This window comes from Crinia signifera, chromosome 4 (assembly GCF_055691185.1).
Source record: "Crinia signifera chromosome 4, ASM5569118v1, whole genome shotgun sequence".
Lineage (NCBI taxonomy): Eukaryota > Metazoa > Chordata > Amphibia > Anura > Myobatrachidae > Crinia > Crinia signifera.
Window position 1 is genome coordinate 113,623,797 of NC_139220.1, and position 23,355 is coordinate 113,647,151.

Genomic DNA, 23,355 nt, shown 5'->3' on the forward strand with positions numbered 1-23,355 from the left:
GAAATCGGGTCCCCCTCCCGGCCTCCCGGAACGGGTGGCAACCCTCCTGGAAAGCTGTCCGACACCCAGGATCCCGCCCTCTCGACGGGGGTCCGTGGGTCAAATGATGCAAATCGCATCATTTTAGCGCCTCCCACCGCAGTGTAATGCCTGGAATACCGGCATTACACGGCAGGGGCGTGGCTTGATGACGTGCCCACTTTGGACACGCCCACAAGGCAGTCTGACTCTGCCCCACAACGCCCCCTTTCCAACTCGCAGCAGCAGCCCCGCCCCCTTCCTCACTGAGCTGGCTGCCTTAACAAAATGTAAGTTCTTTGTATGGGATTTGCAAAGCACCTGTTGGATATCTCGCTACAAATTCTGACGAAAGCAGATTTGCTTCCATCTCTGAATCAGGCGCTGCGTCAGCCAGGGAATTATAGCTACCAATGTTGCCTTTTATCACATAAACCAGTATAGCATGATATTTTTTGCTCTGTTTACTTATTTGAAATGTTTTGTCACTTTAGAGCTTGCAAGTATGCTTCCATGGTATGTAGTACTTTATGCATACCTCCCAACTTGTGTCCGAATGAAATAGGGACACTCGCGCGGTGAAGCCGCGCGAGCGTCCGAAAAGGGGGCGGGGCGTATGCAAATGAGGGCGCGGCTTATGCTAATTAGCCGCGACCTCATTTTCATACGAGAATAGACGCTGTGCGCATGCGCACAGCGTCTATTCTACTAGATTGGGGGGTCTCCCAACTGCCACCCCCCGCAGCGGGACAATGCCTGCCGCGGGTGGGACGTCGGGACAGGACCCGAAAATCGGGACTGTCCCGACGGAATCGTGACAGTTGGGAGGTATGCTTTATGTGCTAAATATACAGCCCATTCCCTTGCAAGTCATTGGCAGCCAAATTCAGAGATGGTTTACGAACATTACTGATGCAGATCTTATTCTCACATGGGGCCAGATGCACTAAATTTCAAAAGTGATAAAATGGAGAGTGAATATAAACAACCAGCCAATCAGCTTTTACCTGCCATATCACAGACAATGGGGTAGATGTATTAAGCCTTAACAAGAGATAAATGCAAGGGTGATAAAGACAGATAAATGTCCAGCCAATCACCTGCTAACTGCCATGTCACAGGCTGTGTTTGAAAAAAAGTTAGCTAGGAGCTGATTGGCTGGACGTTTATCTCTCTTTATCACCCTTGTATTTATCTCTTGTTAAGGCTAAATACATCTGCCCCTGTGTTTGATAAATGTCAGGCAGGAGCTGATTGGCTGGTTATGTATCACTCTCCATTTTATCACTTTTGAAGCTTGGACAGCATTCTCAAAAACAGATGATCTATGTTCACGCATATCCGATGTGGCATCTTGTCTTGAGATGAAGGGATCACAGAAGAGTGCGTACAAAGATACAGTGGTTGTGCTGCTGCATCCATCTCCGAATCAGCCCCATTATTCATTTAGAAAACAAGTTATTTAGATCTATCGCCTAGATTAAGCACTTTCATAAATGAATCACTAGGTGTCAGTGTTTTATTAAAAACATTATGTTATATTATTTAACCTCGCTCAATAATGTCATTTATAGCAGCTCCTGTTCCTTCTTTGAGTTTGTACATGTTATCACAGTTATGCTATGATGTTTCCCTATTTCCACACATGCTACAGAGTGACTGCGAGTGCAATAATAGATTCCGCGGTGATGGTATCCAATGTGAGCCAGTGAACCCTTGTCTAGAGACTCAAGAGTGCCATCCTTTGGTAATTGTCTTGAAATTCTTTCATGAAAATGTACTTTACAAACATTTGTCCAAGGCATGCTGGCATATGTAGTTCCACAAGCGCAGGAGGGATGCATGTTAAATCCCCTCATCTGTCTCAGTTCATGCTTGTAAATGCTGCATATCTATATGAGGTACCCCATTGGAGTTGTTATTCCCTGTAGAGTGACTTTTGTGCCCCTTCCCCTGCTAAATCCATCTCTGCCTGGATACTATTAAACTTGCAGCAGAGAAAGGGTTAACTGTGCCATGAGTGCTGTGCCTAGCACGGTAACACTGGGAGGAGGGGGTTATTCAGTATGGAAATCAAAAGCAAAATGTTTCCTATGATCGTGGGACACCCACGAGGTCTCACCCCATTTTCACCGCTGTGGGGGCATGGCCAGTGCTGTATGAGCTGCTGGCCAAAAAAATCATTTATATTCAAGGAAAGGAAATCCTCGGAACTTGAAAAACCGGGTTATATACTAAGGAGCTTTATTCGTTTTTAAAGAGTACTCCAACTGAAACTATTTAACAAACTTAAACTAGTTTATGGGGCCCATTTTATAGTACAATTTATACGTGATTGTTTTATTTGTATTTATTATTTTAATAAGATTGTTAACAGTTAATAGTCAATTCTGTGATAGTTTTGCTGTATAATATACTGTATATACAAAGTGCATATTGTGAAAAGAAATTGATGTTTTAGTAAATGAAGTAGTGGTGTACAAGTTTCATGTCCATTGTGTCCATTATAAGTATCCAATCCTTGTGTCAACTATTTCAAAGCTTTTACGCAAGTAAAGACTTCACCAACAAGTTACGGTCCAATAAATCTTTCTTTATATTGTTCTTTCAAATTTAATTGAGCTGAGCTAAGTTAGCAAAAACTTACCTGCAAGGTGTAGCTTTCATGATACTTACCCGAGTGTTACACATAGCCATAAAATATTTACAGTTGTAAACAAGTTGGGTGGTTGGGAGACAGTAATGTAAAACAAAGAGGTGAGTCGGTACAAAGTACGGTACAAAGTGACAGATGAACATCAAGTAATTTATTTTTATACTCTATAATTAGTTTTATAAGCAAAATGAGATGTTCAGTTCGGAATTACCTTTTTGCCAAACTACTGCAAGTTCATAATTATCTTATTGGCTAACCAAAACACATGACAACCGGATAGCCAAAGAGATGCCTTTTTTGAGATCCAAACATAACAAAGTAAATCCGAACTGCTCATCTCTAAAAATTAAATCCGAACTGCTCATCTCTAAAAATGATTCCAGTGATCACCAACATTCAGTACAATAAGATGACGTGCCAGTGATGAGATTTTAATCTATTTCAGGCAACATGTAAAAAGATGAATACTGAATACTTTATTCTCGATTTACAATTCTGGGACTGTGTTTGCAATGAAGGATATCAAGGAGATGGAAAACTATGTTATGGGAATGTAGGAGACGTAAGTGATCCAATGTCTAGATAAATATATTGAACATAATTACAATAACATCAATGGTTTTATTGTAATGGTATACATATGCGCACACAGGGGGGATCCTAGTACCTCGAAATCCCCCTTGCACGCTGATCCATCAGTACAGCTGCCCGATATTTATTTATTGGACATGGAGGAGCTCCGCAGGCTGTGTATAGCACAGCAGCTGCCGCCTTATACTTTGCAATGAGGCTGGCTGAATGTACACTAGGGGGAGCTGCAGCATCCCAACTTTTATACAACCACACTTTTGTAAAGAATTGTTGGTTAGGAAGAAACTTATCCAAAATGGGAGCTTCAGCAAAAAGCCTAAGGACATTCTATGAGGTTGATGCAGAGTTGAATTTTAGTCCATTTGAGGAGCATATAGTCCCTGCCAATGTGTAGCAGGAATAAGGATCAAGGGTAAATATCAGGCTTCCTCTGATGTGTTCTTTTGCCCAGACTAGCTCATGGATATAGTTAATAAGCTAAAAGGAAATCCCTGCACATGCAGTCATGCAGGTTTATGGCAAAGTTACTTGGTGCATATGCACTGGACATTTTTACCCAGCGTGTATGCAGAGCCATGATGCATACACACTAAGCGATTTTCGGCCATCCAAGCCATCCTCCCTTATCTGCTTATCACCGGGCCATATACACAGTGCAGCTTTCAGCTCAAAATCGCCCAGTGTGTGGCCCTATTTATAGGCAGAGATCACATGGAGGTGGTGCAGTGCAGCACAAATAAGATCAATGCTAGGTAATTCACTTACCACAAAATATACCCTTTATTAATTCCTGCATATAGCATAACTAGCAATTTGCCCTGGCTTCGCACAGGAAGCACTAATTATCTATAGCCAGATGACTTCTGGTGGATGGATGGGGGCGATCATGTGACGAAGTTTTAGCAGATATCTATAGGTATAGTGCCTTGCTACGCCCAAGAAAGAAAAAAAAACACATGTATTTAAGGCAAATTGGAAATTATATTTCTTTAGTAATTCACAGTAAGGCCAGCAGATAGACAATGTTTTTTGTTTTTTTTTATTTGGAGTAAAAACGTATACATTTTTCGGTGTGCCAACTTGGGAACAAGCCACATACAACTGGCCGTGTGAAAAACATGGATTTTCCAAATTTAAGCCAGCAATAGTCAACGATTGGCCTTGTGCTTTGTTGATGGTAATAGCAAAGGCAAGACGCAAAGGGAACTGGAGCCGCTTGAATTCGAATGGTAAATTCCTTGAAATCATTGGTATGCGTGGAATCAGTTTGTCTTTGCCTTTGAATTTGCCACTGATGATTGTTGCCTCGATGAAATTTGGTGACAATTTTTTGATGGTCAATCTGATTCCGTTGCACAACTTTGGTGAAAGAAAATATATATATATATATATATATATATAGTCAGGGCTATTTTTGTGCAGGCTCCAGCAGGAACTGTAGCCCTTATTCTAGTTCACTCGTTCTGACAAAATATTTCTTAGATGGACAAAACCATGTGCACTGCAGGTGAGGCAGGTGTTACTTGTGCAGAGATAAATAGATTTGGGTGGGGTTTTACACCTGCCTCACCTGCAGTGCACATGGTTTTGTCCATCTAAGAAATATTTTGTCAGAAAGAGTGAACTAGAATAAGGGCCACAGTTCCTGCTGGAGCCTGCACACAAATAGCCCTGTATATAGTATAAAACAGTTTCTTATTTACATTGCCCATATTCTTTTTCCCCCGGGGGACATCTCTAAGAAAGTCATACTAACATACTAAGAAAGTCTGTTGATTCGATCGCTACCAAACTTCACAGGATCACCCACTGGGCTAATCTGAAGATTGCCTGAAAATTTCATCAAAATCGGTTTGGAGTCCATAGGGAGCATACACACATACTGTACAAACATCGATTTTTATATACAGGTACACCACCGATTTTCTGGCATCATCGGTTCCTGCACTGAGCCGGATTACCGGTTTTGCCGGATTTTCGGTGGTGTACCCTGAATGCAGGGAGACCCCCGCAGCGTGACCCGCCGCAGCTTGATTCCCCCCTCCCCAACCCCCCGCAGCTTGTATCATGATTACAAGCCTCCGCAGCGCATCTCAGGCTCACCTCATCATTTAGTACATTGTTGAATTACAGTACATCTCATAATGTATGTACACTACTGCCAGCACTGTCTGAGAGCAGAAATTGCAATGGCATACTTTGCATTGAAAATTGTCCTGCTTCTCTCACCATGTTGGCTTTTAATAGAACAGATATCAAATCTAGCAATGGCACAACTCAACTCCACAGTGTAGCTTGCAGTGGCCCCACAGCCCTTCTCAAAAATATTTGTACACACTGCCTCTCTTTACCCCTACCTAAATAGATAATCGGACAAATGCCTCCATACCCATTCATCCTCTTTGCTCCAATCCCTGTAAGGTTTAGCAATATACAAGAGGTTACATAAATGTTTTATAGGACACATGCTCCTCATTACACCATTGGCAAAACTGCAGGGTGTCTAGACTGGCAAATGTCAAGGGCCCACAACATAAAGTTGGCCTGTGTCTGGATAAATCCAAAGCTACAGTCTGGATTTTCAGTTCATTGTCTACTGCTTGCCTGCCTTACCCTCCACTGTCTGTTGCTTACCTGAGTAGGCTCTTTTTGTCATTGGGTCCCGACTGTGGAGGTTGGTGTCCATGCAGGTATTCCTGTGGCTGCTCATTGGTGCATTTGTTCCCTGAAAGTACCTGCTAGCCAGTATTCTGTACTGTACAGCTCCCTCCTCTTTTGCCAATTCCATTTGGCACCATTGGACCCACACAGATGCAGCTGCACATGTAGACCTAAGGGTTTTTAGAAATCATATAGTAGCCCTACCTTGACAGAAACTCTGCACCTTGGGAAAACCATGTTGCACTGCAGGTGGGGCAGATGTAACGTGTGCAGAGCGATTAAGATATGAGAAGGGTGAGTCCAAACTCAAATCAAAACTTTAGTGTAAAAATAAATGTATAAAGCATTTGTGTATTGTATTACGTGCAAAAGCGGTCTGTATTTTCCCTTCATGCAAAAAATGTATATATTTGCACCCCTTGCATTACAACATGGTTTCTTCTTTGCTCCTAACTCAGCTCCATACACTCATTATGGGATCAATTATAATTTGCCTTCATATACGCATCTGACTTGGCATCAAGTACATTGTGGTCATCATTCTACTCTGATTTGTCCTTTCCTCTCAGTAGCATGTATCCTGGGGTAGACATTGTGAAGGAGGTTCTTACTCTGCAGTAGTGGATCATGAGTTACCAATTGGATCTCCTCTGTCTAGCAAGGGTATAGTGTATGGATGTATTGTGTATGTGTTCGGTAGAGCTCATTCAGAGCAACACATAGCCAAAGCCTGCCTACAACTCTTTACATACTGTATAGGGAGGCCAATCCCGGGATCGGGATCGGCGGGATCCCGGGATTTAGGCCTAAAATCGGCGGGATTTGAATCCCGGGATTGAAGCTTTCAATCCCGGGATTTCGGGATTAGTATCCCACTGCTAAATGTACTTTTTTTTCCAAAGCCGGGCAGCGCTGAGCACTTTAGAATGGCTCAGATGCTGCCCGGCTGTCTGCTGCGTACCCCCCGGTGGCTGATTGGTCCGCTCCGCTGTCAGTGTCATGACGGCGCCCAGGCTGCGCAGCGTGACCCCTGACATCACGCCACACTGCGAAGCCCGTCCGCCGCCATGCCTGTCAGTGCACTTCAGCACAAGCACAGTCGCTCAGCCGCCCGCCCGGCCGCTGCATGGATGGACGGACGGACATCGCTCCTGCTGCTGCCTGTCACCATACCTCTGTAAGTGACAGTGCAGGGCAGGGGGATGGGGAAGAGTGGCGGGCGGGCAGGCAGGGCGAATAAGAGGGCATTTATATTGATATTTGGGGGGGGCGGGTAATTTTTTTTTTATTAGGGAGGCCAATCCCGGGATTCCCGGGATCCCGGGATTGAGCATTTTTCAATCCCGAATCCCGGGATTGAAAAAATGCCCTGGGATTGGCCTCCCTAATACTGTACATACACAATGAGGGTCAATGGGCTTATGTTTCAGTGAAGGCTGACAGTACAAGCATGAGGGATATTAAACCACAACAGTCTTGAGTGTTGTCACTTTAATAATGTACTTGTAGTTTCCCTTTTAACTAGTCAGTTTAGTTTTAGCAGCCAATAGTAGTTTAGTGTGGAGGAGTGTTTATGATAATAGTGGTGTGAGACAGAATATCTTCCTCCTTGTTTCATCTTCCCACCAGCCCATCCCTTTTTTGTGTATGTTTTTTGTGTGCAGTAGTTAAAATTTTAGGCTTAACTGGTGTGTTCTCCATGCAATGGGGTATGTCATAAACCTTTTGTCCAGAGGTTAAATGGTTACACATCTGAATAGGTGGGTTGTGGAATAGAGATATGAATACCAACATTTGATGAATGCGGGATGACAGTCAGTCCTTCGACATCAGAATCCTGATTGTTCCACTGCCCAACAGTCAGGATCCCGACTGACGAGGGCAATTCTCCCTCTCTGTGAGCGCAGCAAGACCGCAATAGGCTTTTTTGCACTCGCCCCCCAGACGGAGTACCGATGTCGGTATACCACACCCCATTTGGGTCTCTGTAACACGAAGATACACTGTTAGTGAGTTTAATGAGAATAATTTATCCTCTCTCCAGGTGGTGGCATCACTCCCAGAAGCCTCTGAGTTTCATAAATGGATAGAGGTAAGTGCTTTATATAGTGTTGTGATAGGTCTGGTGTTTAGGACCTGATTCAGACTCATTCACAGCCGTGCCAACTATGGACCATGTAAAGGCTAGCCTTCACTGGCCACTCACAAGGTGATTGACAGGTGCAGGGCTTTTTCCAGGAGTGTTCCAGAAAATGCAGGCATTCCCCAGCATTTGGGAGAGAAGGCTGCAGACATCAACAGCGGCCTGCTTCTCCCCACAGCCTTCGCAGCACTGAGTGAGTCTAGACTTACTCAGCGCAGCGAGTGGGGGGGGGATTCTATAGTGAGTGATTTCCCCCCTGTGTGCACGTCTGTGAACGCTTCGCAGCTATGCACGTGTGGGGGTGGGGGCTCGAGGCTGCGTTTATCTGCTCCGAATACTCACAGCCAAGCAAGCAGGTCTGAATCTGAAAAAGAGCCGCTCTCGTCTGAGTGGATGCCGGCGCACTGAAATCCATTCCCGGTCAGCAAATGGGACGCGCACACATCGGAGACGCTATTCTCAGCAATGGACATGCAAATGTGTGAGACACTCACGTGTCCACATCCGCCGGCACACCAGCTGCCAGATACCAGCGGCTGGCGGAAACAATAAGTGCTGCTCCATCTGTAAATGTTATGAATTTATAGAACATCTTTATTTCGTTTTTTTATTTATGTTTGTATTTCTTGGTTAAAAATATTTTTCAAATGCACATGTGCTATAAAAGTTAAAACAAGAAATTAAAACAAATAATGAAAATAATAATAATTAGACCTGTAGTTCTGTAAGATCGATAGGGAGTATATATTATTGCACAGTGTGTGATGCTGGGACTTGTAGTTCCCATAGCTGCAGTACATACAGAATAACCTCCCACCCCCAAGGCCTCACTAATGGTGCAGATCTTCCTTTCCGCACTCAGCCTCCAACACTCAGACACAGGCCTATAGCCGTGGCCTCCAGTTCAAAAACATATTGGCGCAGGCAGCCGAGGTCCAGCACCGGGTAACACAGCAGCTGGCGGGGCCTGTGGAAGGTGATGAGACCGCCGCTGGGTCAGTGTGTGCTGGAAGTCCGCCCCCAGGGCCCAGAGCCTGGCCTCCTCTGCTGCCGGGTACGGGTCCTGCCGGATCCCCACCGTTTACATGGCCGGGTGCTCGCACAGCAGCAGCGCACCCGGGCCTCCCGCAGCTCCTGCCTACAGTGCTGCTGAGCCCGCACAACCCCTCCCACGGCAGGTGGCCAGAAGCCGGGGAGGGGGAAGAGGGACCGGAGCTCTTACCTGCCAAGGAGTTATGTTGGTCATGGGCCCTTGAAACCCTGGAGCTCTTGGGCAACTGCCCATTGAGCCCAATGGAAAAGACAGCTCTGTTCACAGCTATCTGTGCGATCACAGCCATCGCTAGCCATCTAGACTTATCTGGTGGCTGCGAACAGCATTTGATGGTGAGTGATTGCGAATGTGGCCACGGCAGCGAATGTATTTTCAGCAGTGCACAGAGGCGAGGGGAGACCGTGGCGGGGTGGCGTTTACCTGATCGCTGGGCTCAGGAGAATCACGTCATTTTTCACATATCTAGTGGTTTTAAGAACATTGCCCTGTCTATGATGCCAAACTACTGATAATATTTATACAACAGAAATATTACCCCTTGTCTAAAAAACAGAATAATCTTCAATATTGGATTTATACTGATTTGGAACACTGAACTTCCTATGGAAACTAAGACCTAGTAAATAATTTAATGAAGGGACTCTTGTTACTGTCTCTGGCAATCCTCCTTTGCTTGCACCATTGAGAATATTATTTCTACAGACTATTCAGTTTCTGCCAACTCTTACACCGTGACAATGACTGAGTGAAGTCAGCATGCCTTCTCTCTTTCCTTTATAAATCAGGCTAGACCAGGGGTTCCCAATCATTTTTGAATCACGGCACCCTAGAGTATCAGAATTTTTTCACGGCACCCCTAGGCCCCCCAAAAAATTAATTAGATTGGGTTTATATGTGATTCTTAGGGTCAGTTATGTGCTAAAGGGCAGGGTTTGCTTCTGTTTGTACACATTTTATGATTGGCAGGCACCAGGACTGGTTTTGCTCATAAATAAATAACCATAATTTGAGTTGGTCCTTAACCAACAACCCAGGGCACCCCTGCATGTGTCCCGAGGCACCCCAGGGAGCCACGGCACACAGTTTGGGAACCACTGGGCTAGGCAATAAATGACATGAAAAACAGCACACGCTGCCGTCAGTCATACAGTGTGACTTTCTTTCATGTTCCTTTTGCAGGATCCAGACATAAAGTACTTGATTTCCCAATCTCCCAATATGACTATGTTAGTCCCCACTCAACGTGCATTTGAGACTATGGAAAAGCTGGACAAGACATACTGGATGAGAAAGGAGAATGTGGCGACATTGCTAAAGTAATCCCTACGTCATAACACTCTCTTTTTATTAGTTGTATTAAACATATCACATGTACTTCTTCTAATTACTAAAATGCAGATTGAATCGGGATCGAATCGCACATGTACACATTCGATTTTGACTAAATAGTCTTGCCTGCACAGTCTATTTGTCTATTCGATTTTGATGCCGCAGGGCCACTCATCGGGATCGGGCATATGGCTGAAAACCGTTCAATGTCTGTTCGATTTTGATTTGATTTTGACTATATAGTCAAAATTGAATCAAAACCTAACCCTAATAGAACAGTGTGTACGGGGCATTACTTACAGTACTTAATACAAATAGTATGGCTTATGTGCCTAAGTAGATACAGTAAGTATACTGTTTGAAGCTATGTCAAACATAAACAACAGTATTCCCAAACAATATCCATTATTTTCCTAACTATAAATAAAAATATTTGTTTCCTAAATGTTAAGCCTTCAATTCCATAAGAAAATGTGATACTTGTGTATTATCAAGGCGCCAATTACGTAGTTTATGTAGTGGTGTATTGAGAATACCAATACACTACTATGCTGGCTACCTAACGTAACGTAACTACGTAGTTTGCATAGTGGTGTATTTAGAACACTATGCTGGCTACGTAAAACTGCTACGTAAACTACGTAACTTGCCCTGGTGAGCTGTCAATTCTTCATATCCCCACTATCCACGTCATACCCCCAGTATCCACGTGGGCGTGGAGTTAATTTTATAAAGTGTGGCGAGCGCATTGAGCCACCGAGCCCAAAGCGCAGCAAGCGGACGCGATTACATGTCCCCTCGCAGGCTCGCTTAGCTCGCCACGCTTCGGGCTCTGTGGCTCGCTGCGCTCTCCACACTTTACAAAATTAACTCCACGCCCACGTGGATACTGGGGGGTATAATGTGGATAGTGGGGATATGATGTTGTTAGTGGGGGAAATGTGTGTTGTTTGTGTGTGTTGTGTTGTTAGTGGTAGAAATGTGTTTTGTGTGTGTGTTGTGTTTTGTACTTACCACTGCGTCCATCATGATTCCCGCTGACTCCCCGAGATCCACCGATGTCCCCGACGGCAGCGTTCAGTCGCCCTCCTCCGGCACTCGCAGCCGACAATGTACGCAATTAGCGTAGTGCCACTGGGGGAGCAGGGAAACCATGTGATGCTCCTCCAGCGGCACTAGGCTGAATTACGTGCATTGTACATGCGCCGGCGAGTGACTGCCGGAGGAAGGGGACTGAACGCTGCCGGCTGGGATATCGGTGGATCACGGGGATCGTGGTGGACATGGTGGAGGAGGGTAAGTATAAAGCACTACACACACACACACAAAATCCAAAACTGTATTATCAAGGTGTTGGCTACGCTGACAATGTACCTTAGGTACGTTGAAAACGTAGCATAGCCGGGCGTTGTGATAATACACGTACCGAAAATGTTAACCTGATCACAGTTTAATTTATTTTTATTTGCTTCCAGGAACCATATATTATCAGGTGTCTACAGATATGATGACATAAAGAACTTGTCTTCAACTAAAATGTTGGCCACTTCTCTTAAAAATAGATTTCTGCAGGTTTCTACAGAAAATGGGGTAAGTTACATTGTGATATGTGGTGTGAAGTGGTGAAGCAAGAACTGAGCAACTGATTTCATGGAATGAAGTCAGGATCCCGACAGTAAAAATCAAAACACTGGAATTCTGATGCTCAGATTAGCGATAAATCCATGAGTTGAGTATGAGGGTTTGGGTAGAGGTGTTAGGCGCCGTGGGAGCGCTTCTGGAAGGACAGAGCGGCATGTACGCTTAGCCGCCTGTCCTTCCGGCTCTGGCGTCCGGTTGCCTAGCAACCAGGGACGCCGGAGGACGCAGCGTCGGAGCGTGACGCCCGTCCTCCCTCCTCACGTCTCTCAGCGCCGGAGACGCGGCAGCGCCATTGCTTAGCAACGGCAGACACTGCTAGGCAGAGAGGAAAAGCCGCGAAATTCAACAGGCCGCAGGTGTCGGAAAGGACTCGTTATGACAGGCGGGACTCAGGCCTCCATTCTCATTGGCTCCTAGCCTTCTTATCTAGGAAGCCAGCCCTGCAGTCCTCGCCGGTGATAGCTCCTGTTTGGACCTATCTGTCTGCTGCTCTCCGGTCCGTTTCCCTGCTGTTCCCAGCGGCTCCTTCGTGGTCTCCTCTTCCATTAGTTCCTCCTGTGTCGTGAGTTGCCCCTTTGGGGTAGTTTCATTCACACCTTCTTTATTGTCATTACCTTACTCATTACCTGTGTTCTCTGTCTGCCGCATTGGCAGGTCATTTATGCTGGGAAGGTCCATTGCTTCCCACTCATTCTCTCCCCTTGTCTCCCAGTTTTTCTGGGGTTTTCCAGTCCCTCCTGCTCTTTGTATACTTTGGTATTGTGTCTTATATTTTGTATGGTTCCCTGGGCGACGGTTGTCGCGGGTTGTGGCGACCAGGTCGAGGGCGCTTAGTTGCGTTAGCCAGGGCCCGGCAAGTCGCCGTTTGTTAATTTCAGTTAGGCCCCTCAGTCAGCTTTCCTCTTGACCGTACCCTAGGGGGGTCCCCGGCTCCTTGTCCTCTCATAACACCTGGCTGCACCGGAGCTTGGGTGGGCTTAACCTACCCATTCAAACGTGGCGGCTACAGGCGAAGCCTAGTAACACCTGCAGGAGTCGGTCACCCAGCCTGGGGGGTACAACAGAGGTAGTATAGGGTTTGGCCGTGGCTGTCCTAAACAGCAGTCCCGGCGGTGGGGTCACACCCGAAACCTAACATTATCACCGGCCATACAAAAAAAAAAAATTTTTTTTTTTTTTTCCCTCTCTCCCTTCCCCTTTCTTATTCTCCCGTTTTTCTGGACAGATAGCATTTTGGGTGTGTATATCTTTGTTGTCTCTGGTGTGGATCTGTTATTAAGATGAATCCCACTCCTGAGGGTCAGGCTCAGGCATTTGCCAGTCAATTACAAGGTTTAACGCAGATGGTTCAAAATTTATCTCTTAGGATGAAAACCCAGAAGGAGGGTGTACGAGGAAATCCGCCGGTTCTGGTAGAACCCAAAATTAATCTTCCAGACCGGTTTTCGGGTAACCGGAAGGATTTCTTTAATTTTAGAGAAAGTTGTAAGCTTTATTTCAAACTGCGACCCCGGTCATCCGGCTCTGAATTACAGCAAGTTGGTTTAATTATGTCTTTGCTTCAGGGGGATCCCCAGACTTGGGCTTTTGGGTTAAAGTCCGATAATCCCGCCTTAGCGTCGGTGGATGCTTTCTTTAAATCATTAGGACTTCTATATGATGACCCTGATAGAGAGGCGTCTGCCGAGAGTCATCTGCGCTCTCTCAGGCAGGGCCGGAACCCTGCAGAAGCATATTGCACAGAATTCCGACGGTGGTCGAATGACTGTGGCTGGAATGACCCGGCATTACGTAACCAATTCAGGCTAGGGCTTTCTGAAGCCATTAAAGATAGCCTTATCCAGTATCCCGTCCCGGGATCCCTTGATAAACTCATGGAGTTATCGATTAAAATTGATCGGCGTCTTAGGGAACGCAGGTCTGAGAGAGGACCTAGTTTGAGGCCTACTTCCCTCGGCTTTGTACCCTCAGAGGACGAAGAAGAACCAATGCAAATTGGTGCTTACCGCATCACCTCAGATAAGAGAGCTCGCCGGATGAATGCCGGTTTATGCATTTATTGCGGGAGCAAAGGGCATTTCCTCCGCGCTTGTCCCAACAAGTCGGGAAACGCCAAAACCAAGTGAATGCAGAGGGGATTCACTTTGGTTCTCTTCTTATTTCCCCTCACAATGCATTATTAGTCCCTACTGAGATTCAGGGTATAGAGGTGAAGATGTCAGTTACTGCATTTATTGATAGCGGGGCAGCTGGGAATTTTCTAGATATTCAGCTGGCTGAAAGACTGGCCATCCCCCTGCTCCCTCTGAAAAAACCTGTAATAATGCGAGGCCTGGACGGCAGCCCGTTGGTCAACGGCGTGGTCCGCCATCAGACCCCGCCAGTTTCCCTACGTGTGGGCATTTTTCATACAGAAAAAATTTCTTTCTTTCTTATCTCATGCGCCACTGTGCCGATCGTTTTGGGTCACCCCTGGCTCCGGATTCATAACCCACAGATTGACTGGCAGGCAGGGGAAATAACTCGTTGGAGTAATCATTGCTCCAGTCATTGCCTAGGGCAGCCTATACTCTGGGCAATGGTTTCCGTGGAGGGGATTCCAGCGGCCTACGCTGACTTCCAGGATGTCTTTTTTAAAGGCGAAGCTGAGGTCTTACCCCCTCATCGCACATACGATTGCGCCATTGAGCTAATTCCCAAGGCACAATTTCCCAAAGCCAGACTTTATTCCTTGTCTGGACCTGAGACGCAGTCCATGAATACCTATATTCAAGAAAATTTGGCTAAAGGCTTTATTCGGCCCTCAAAGTCTCCCTTAAGTGCAGGGTTCTTTTTTGTTTCCAAAAAGGATGGCTCCTTAAGACCCTGTATAGATTACAGGGCACTCAACAAGATAACGGTAAAAAACACGTATCCATTACCATTAATATCTGTGTTGTTTGACCAGCTTCGCACCGCTAAGATCTTTTCTAAGATCGACCTGCGCGGTGCCTACAACCTTGTCCGCATAAAAGCGGGAGACGAATGGAAGACTGCCTTTAGTACCCAAACAGGGCACTACGAATATCTCGTAATGCCATTCGGCTTGTCCAACGCACCAGCGGTCTTCCAAGATTTCATCAATGACATCCTTAGAGATTTCTTGGGAGTCTTCGCTGTGGTCTATTTAGACGACATTTTGATCTACTCCAGCTCGTTGGAAGAACATCGCCATCAGGTCAGGTTAATTCTTCAAAGGCTTAGAGAACATCGTCTCTTTGCTAAGCCTGAGAAGTGCGAATTCGAAGTTACTAAGGTATCCTTTTTAGGATACGTGATTTCCTCGGAAGGCTTTTATATGGAACCCAAAAAACTGCAAGCAGTGTTAGATTGGGTCAAGCCCACGACCCTTAAAGCTGTCCAAAGATTTTTAGGGTTTGCAAATTACTATAGGCGGTTTATCCGCTCTTTTTCTGATGTGGTAGCTCCCATCGTGGCGCTCACAAAAAAGGAAGCAGATCCATCCCAGTGGCCTCCCCAGGCAGAAGAGGCATTCCGGGCCTTAAAACAAGCTTTTGTGTCCGCTCCCATTTTAAGACATCCCGATCCCCAACTACCGTTTGTCGTTGAAGTCGACGCTTCTGAGGTAGGGGCAGGGGCAGTCCTGTCTCAACAGGATCCTGAGTCCTTATTTTTTTTTCCTTGCGCCTACATGTCTCGAAAATTCTCTACTGCAGAGATAAACTATGACGTCGGGAACCGGGAATTGTTGGCCATAAAATGGGCATTCGAAGAATGGAGGCATTGGTTGGAAGGGGCCAATCATCAGATTCTGGTTATCACAGACCACAAAAATTTACAATACCTGGAATCAGCAAAGCGTCTGAATGCCCGACAAGCCCGGTGGGCATTATTTTTTACACGTTTTAACTTTATTATCTCTTACCGTCCCGGGTCTAAAAATGTAAGAGCAGACGCATTGTCTCGGAGTTTCTTACCCAAACAAGGGTTGCGGGAATTTCCGCGGCCCATTCTTCCGGCATCAATTATCCATTTTGGCATTACTCAGACCCTCAAGGATCTACTTCTGCAGGTCCAGGGTCAGGCACCTAGACAGATGCCTCTCGGCCATTTATTTGTGCCGCAGTCCTTGAGAAAACGGGTCTTAGAGGAGTTCCATGACAGCCAGATTGCAGGGCATTTCGGCATCAAGAAGACACTTGATCTTCTCTCTCGATGCGTCTGGTGGCCGAGCATGGTTCCAGATACCAAGGAGTACATCCAGTCTTGTCCCGATTGTGCTAGACACAAGATTCCCAGAGTGTCGCCCACAGGACAACTTATCCCCTTGGCAATTCCCTCCAGACCATGGTCACATATTGCCATGGATTTTGTGGTCGACCTACCTCTATCATCAGGTTTTCGAGTAGTATGGGTGATTATTGACAGGTTCAGTAAGATGGCCCACTTTGTTTCTTTGCCCCAGTTGCCATCAGCCAATAAGTTGGCCAAATTGTTTCTAGCTCATGTTTTCAAACTTCATGGTCTTCCAACCGATATAGTTTCTGATCGAGGTCCGCAGTTTATTGCCCGGTTTTGGAAACTTTTTTGCAATGCATTAAAGATCAAGTTGAGTTTAACTTCCGCTTATCATCCCCAATCCAATGGGCAGACGGAACACCTTAATCAATCCTTGAAGCAATATCTGCGCCTTTTTGTGTCCAAAGCTCAGAATGACTGGTCGGAGTTCCTCCCTGTTGCCGAGTTCGCATATAACAACTCCTATCACTCGGCTACCCGGACTTCACCTTTTGTAGCCAATTATGGCTTTCACCCTAAAGCCACTGCTCTGGCTCCAGAGGGATCAGTAGTTCGCTCTTCCACTACTGCCCGTTTAAAGGTCATTTGGAAGGAGGTACACGACGCTCTTAAGAGGGCTGCTCTTCAGGAAAAAGTTTTTTCTGACCGGTCAAGACGACCATGCAACTTTAAAGTAGGCGATAAAGTCTGGTTGTCTACTCGGAACATCAGATTGCGACAAGGAACTTCTAAATTTGGTCCAAAATTTATTGGTCCATTTGCCATTGTGAAGAGAGTTAATCCTGTAGCCTTTCGGTTACAAATTCCTAGGGCTTTAAAGATAGCCAATACTTTTCATGCCTCTCTGCTCAAGCCTGTTTTCACGTCTAGGAAATTTCCTCGAAAGGCAGACCTGGGTAAACCACCTGTTAATGTCCATGGACAGTCAGAATTTCTTGTAGAAAAAATCTTGGATTGCAAGGTCTCTCGAGGTTCTTTATGTTTCCTTGTCCATTGGAAAGGATACGGCCCGGAAGAGAGGTCATGGGTTCCCGATAGGGATCTGCACGCCCCACGCCTCAAAGCAAGTTTCTTTCGGGATTTCCCTCAGAAAACAAGGCTTCGGGGTTCTTTAACCCCTCCTCAAGGGGGGGGTACTGTTAGGCGCCGTGGGAGCGCTTCTGGAAGGACAGAGCGGCATGTACGCTTAGCCGCCTGTCCTTCCGGCTCTGACGTCCGGTTGCCTAGCAACCAGGGACGCCGGAGGACGCAGCGTCGGAGCGTGATGCCCGTCCTCCCTCCTCACGTCTCTCAGCGCCGGAGACGCGGCAGCGCCGTTGCTTAGCAACGGCAGACGCTGCTAGGCAGAGAGGAAAAGCCTTGAAATTCAACAGGCCGCAGGTGTCGGAAAGGACTCGTTATGACAGGCGGGACTCAGGCCTCCATTCTCATTGGCTCCTAGCCTTCTTATCTAGGAAGCCAGCCCTGCAGTCCTCGCCGGTGATAGCTCCTGTTTGGACCTATCTGTCTGCTGCTCTCCGGTCCGTTTCCCTGCTGTTCCCAGCGGCTCCTTCGTGGTATCCTCTTCCATTGGTTCCTCCTGTGTCGTGAGTTGCCCCTTTGGGGTAGTTTCATTCACACCTTCTTTATTGTCATTACCTTACTCATTACCTGTGTTCTCTGTCTGCCGCATTGGCAGGTCATTTATGCTGGGAAGGTCCATTGCTTCCCACTCATTCTCTCCCCTTGTCTCCCAGTTTTTCTGGGGTTTTCCAGTCCCTCCTGCTCTTTGTATACTTTGGTATTGTGTCTTATATTTTGTATGGTTCCCTGGGCGACGGTTGTCGCGGGTTGTGGCGACCAGGTCGCGGGCGCTTAGTTGCGTTAGCCAGGGCCCGGCAAGTCGCCGTTTGTTAATTTCAGTTAGGCCCCTCAGTCAGCTTTCCTCTTGACCGTACCCTAGGGGGGTCCCCGGCTCCTTGTCCTCTCATAACACCTGGCTGCACCGGAGCTTGGGTGGGCTTAACCTACCCATTCAAACGTGGCGGCTACAGGCGAAGCCTAGTAACACCTGCAGGAGTCGGTCACCCAGCCTGGGGGGTACAACAGAGGTAGTATAGGGTTTGGCCGTGGCTGTCCTAAACAGCAGTCCCGGCGGTGGGGTCACACCCGAAACCTTACAAGAGGTTAGTCTGCAGGAGGGAAACCTGCCATTTTAATTTTAAAAATATTTCCAGAATTAGACCTTTTCTCACTCAGGATGCCACTAAGACCATTATTCAGTCACTGATCATATCCAGGCTGGACTACTGCAATCTCCTCCTTACTGGTATCCCTGACAAATGCCTGTCTCCACTCCAATCTATCCTCAATGCTGCAGCCCAGCTCATCTTCCTCACCAAACGCACTACCTCCACCTGCCCTCTTCTACAAGCCCTTCACTGGCTTTCCTTCCCTTTAAGAATTCAATTCAAACTTCTCACACTCACTAACAAAGCCCTCACCCACTCCTCTCCCACTTACATCTCTGATCTTATATCCCTTTAAACTCCCACTCGGCTAACATCTGTCGGCTCTCCTGCCGACTTATTACCTCCTCCCACTCCTACCTCCAAGATTTTTCCCGTGTTGCTCCCTTACTCTGGAATTCTCTACCTCTCCTCCTCAAACTCTCCACTTCTATACAGAACTTCAAACGGGCTCTTAAGACCCACTTCTTCACCAAACCCAGCAAACTGTCCTCCTAACCTTCTGTCTGCCCCTCCTCTTTAGAATGTAAGCTCTCACGAGCAGGGACCTCTTATCTCATGTGCTAATCCTTTCTTACTTCAGTAGTCTTCGACTGTACCAAAGCATGCTTTCTGCTACCACCTGGATACTTATGTTGCAGTAATCTGGGATAAAATACTTACCCAGAAGCCTCTTGCATTTTCATCATCAGGATTCCCCTGTTGGGATTCTGACTGCCAGCATCCCAACTGCTGGGATTTCAGACATGTATTCCATTCACTACTAATTTTACTCCTTTCATACTAAAGGTCCCGTACACTGAGCTGATTTGGTCTGGTTCTGACTAATCGGGCCGTCAAATCGAGCGAAATCGGGTCAGTTTGATTTCCCCTCAGGTCCGATGCACCGTCCCGTGCATATCGGATTGAAGTCGATATTCGGACCTGCTGGCCATCTGACGACCCAAACTGGGACCTCCCTCAACAAATTGTAATGGATCGCATGTATCCCTGCTGCCCGGGCGGCTCTCGGGGTACCAGGTGGCTGTCTGGTGTTTTAAATAGTCCCTGCCCACGACATCCTTGTGGAATGCAAAATATGCATTCCGGAAGTATAGCGGCCATCTTGGATTCCGGCTTGAATAGTTAGCTGACTGATAGTTTGTTTATATCCACTCGCAGCTTAATTTTAATACTTGGATACTATATTGGATAATAATACTTGAAATGGAATAAATTTGTCCAATTACAAAAATTAAAAAATAATATCATCTCACATATATATTAAAGTCTCAAATTTATATAGACAAAAGATATAGCAAGTTTAAAAATGGTTGTATTCAAAAAAATGTTTACGAATTAAAAAGTCATACCAGATAATACACGTTAAATAGCTAAATAAACCATTTTAGTTCCAACTCATGGTTTAAACCATGCGGTACAAGTTCATTTAAATCAAAAGTCCAAAGCATCTGTTTTGGCTAGGACCAAATCTCTATTTGTCGCCAGTTGGTTTTCATATGGTCAATACCCCAAAAGCCGGTATATGTTGGACTGCACTATAATGATTTTCCTTGAAATGTAAGGAAAACGGATGATCTGCTAACTTTCTCTTTATGGGGTAGATTTATTATTATGGCAGGGAATAGTGCTTCCCCTGATCTATGACACCCGCCGAGTGGGTGTCTAGCGTGCAGCGCTGTGGGGCATAGCGCAGCTACAATATTTCATAGTGTGCACCTGCCTAATTTAGGAACGGTCAGCATCGCTGACCATTCCCACCACCTGTAGCTATCGACTTCAACAGCTGCAGGCGGCGATGCCCTATGCCCACAGCAGGAAGAGCGCTGTCCCTGCTGCTGGCTCTGAGCTGCGCTGGGGATCTCGCGTGAGTAACGCGATCCCTCGCATTCCCAGTTAAGCCGGCCGGGGAGAAGCAGACAGTGCATCAGTGTTAACTGATGCGCTGTCAGCTGGAGGAGGCATAGCCAGAGGGGGGAGTTAGCACTCCCCAGCTTTGGCTGGCAAGATCTTAGTATATCTTGACGCTCTCCCCTCCTGCTTCGCCTCCCTACTGAGGCGAAGCAGGAAGTGTTATAGCGGCGCTTTTAGCGGCGCTATAATAAATCTACCCTATGTTCCAAATGCATTTAGCTAGTTTAGCTACTTTATCTAGTAGTTTTCCCTAGATATAATTTGTCACAGAAACATCAAATTACATACATAGTATACTTCATATTGCAGGTTATAAAATGGTGAATTTTAGCAGTATAATTATTTAAAGTGACCTCAGTAAGTTTTTTAGTTGTAGAGATACTGGACTTACACATAATGCAGTCCCCACATTTATAGAAACCCTTGTTTCACATTGATCCTAAAAAGGGGTTTATTGATAAATGCGCTGGACACTAATTTGTCCTTAAGACTGGGGGCCTTTCAATGAATAGTGGAGCTTTTGGAAGTATATTTATTAATACTGGGTTTTTAAGTAGGAGACTCCAGTGTTTATTAATAGATTTATAACCAGTATATTGAGTTGTAAAAGCGATATCTAATGGATTTTTTATTGCTTTCGCTTCGGCTTGGTCAGCCAAAAGGGTCTCTATGGATATTTTTCCAACATCTTCTAGAGCCCTATTAAGCAACGCAGGTTTGTTTCATTTGTTTAAAAATTAGATTTCATTGAAGCGGCACACTCAATAAAAACATTTCCCTTTAAACAATTATGTTTTAAACGTATAAATTGTCTTGCTCGGGACAAGAGCTACCTGGGGTCTGGCTTCTTTGTCATTCCCCAGGAGTAAATAAACACAGTACCCACAGCCTTCTTGGAGAAAGTAAAATAATAAAGCAAGTTAATACTGACAGTTACAGGGGCCATCTTGGGAGCAACAGTCACTTCTCCCAACATTGATATCCAGCTCTGTCAGTCACAGCTCATAGAAACACTTCAGCTTAGAGTATCTTATAGCACTTGTGTTTCAGGAAGCCAGACTATTGCAAATGTATGCACTATATAATAAATAAATAAATAATAAAGAAGAAAAAAAAATAACTTGCACAGGCTCAGGGAAACACTGTCTGGAAATACTCAGCAGCAAATCTCAGCAGCTGCTCTTAAACTGTAGCTAGCATCAAACAGGACATCTGCAACAATCTTTTGGTCACAGCCAGTGTTACTGCTACTCTTCAAGATTGATATGCTAAGAGCCACGCTGCTCACTACCTTCAAAATGTAATAACGTTGTATGTTGATCCCAGGCGTGTTACACTTTTAAAAGGAACTGTAGACTTTTTAGACATTTCTCGAAACCTTGAAAGCTCATACCACCTTAAATGCCAAAGAAGAAGAAAAAGAAGACAGATTAATTTTCTAATCTATAATATCATACGATAACCCTGTACCTAAATCCCAAGAATCTGCCCTGTCACCTTCGCTGGTGGGTGCTTCACTAGTAGGATCTGATATGGATATATCATCATCTCCCGCGACAAAGGCGGACATCACATCTATACTATCTGAGCTACGCAATTTCCGCCAAATGATTCATGATGAGGTTCACAATGCCGTATCAGGGCTTAAAACTGTTATAGATGACTTAGGCACCCGGGTGAATGCACTAGAGAAGAAACATGATGAGATCGCTAGTTACCAACAGATGTTGGATCAAAGTAGTATTGAAATGCAAACAAGAAAGAGAAAGAACTCTCTGGTTTTCTGGTTTTCCCTGTGTTTAAATAGTATTGAAATGCGTCATGACATTCTCCTCCTATCTGATAAGCAAGAAGATCTGGACAATCGTGGAAGACGGAATAACCTCCGCATCAGGAACATTCCTGAGTCAGTCGAGGCATCCCACTTAGAAAACTATCTTCTACTTCTCTTCCGATTTCTAGCCCCTTCTATTCTAGTTGAAATGCTAATTCTAGATTGTGCTCACCGAACTCTTCGACCACGATCTCTAAATCCCTCCCAACCAAGGGATGTCATTCTAAGATTACACTACTTTCAGTCAAAAGACACAATTTATATTCAAGCTCGTAAATCTGCTCAAATTGTCTTTGAGGGTGTAACTCTACTTATTTTCCTGGACTTGTCACCAATTATACTAACAAAAAGAAGAGAGATGAGCGATATTACTAAAATTCTGAGAGATTATCAAATTAGATATACATGGGGATTTCCATTTGCATTACAAGTTAGAACGGAAGATAAAATACTATCTGCAAGAACACCAGATGAAGCCCTGCGGATTCTTCAGTCTTTGAAACTTCCTTGTCCAAAACCACCTCTGGAGGCCCACACCACGCTAGATCAAAAATCTCCTCCTAGAGAGAAGTGGCAGACTGTGGGCTCAAACCTTTAGAAATACAAACTGAAGTTCTTAATAAAATAATACTGTTAGTAAATATTTCAGTTAGACAATAGTAAAAATAAGTTAAAAGTACTTTTCCATATTGTCACGAATGCATTACTGATGTATCTGGTGAAGTCTGTTGGCAATTTACGTTGGAGACTAATGGCAATTTAAGCTGAACTTCAGATGACAATAATAGTTGTTTTAATTGACAAACGATAGAGTTATAGTTAAGATGCAACAAAATTCATAGTTGGTCTAGTTGTAATTTCAATAATAAGAAATGTTTGGAATGTCAGGTTTAAATAAGAATTATATACATAGTAAACTAAATTGCGCTCTTGGGATCTTTATATATTCGGTCCATATATTACTGGTTCTCAAGTCTATCGGCGACT

The 23,355-nt window shown here is 45.3% G+C and overlaps 1 protein-coding gene across 2 annotated transcripts in view; it reads left to right on the plus strand.

Annotated features, from left to right (window-relative positions):
* The window catches only part of LOC146074318 (stabilin-2-like), a 324,893-nt gene that overhangs the window by 121,046 nt on the left and 180,492 nt on the right, over window positions 1-23,355 (plus strand). For both annotated transcript variants that reach the window (XM_083182261.1, XM_083182263.1), the window contains exons 26-30: window positions 1,673-1,765; window positions 3,120-3,236; window positions 7,971-8,018; window positions 10,303-10,439; window positions 11,928-12,042. In XM_083182261.1, coding sequence (XP_083038387.1) covers window positions 1,673-1,765; window positions 3,120-3,236; window positions 7,971-8,018; window positions 10,303-10,439; window positions 11,928-12,042 — 510 coding nt within the window. The remainder of the gene's footprint in view (window positions 1-1,672; window positions 1,766-3,119; window positions 3,237-7,970; window positions 8,019-10,302; window positions 10,440-11,927; window positions 12,043-23,355) is intronic.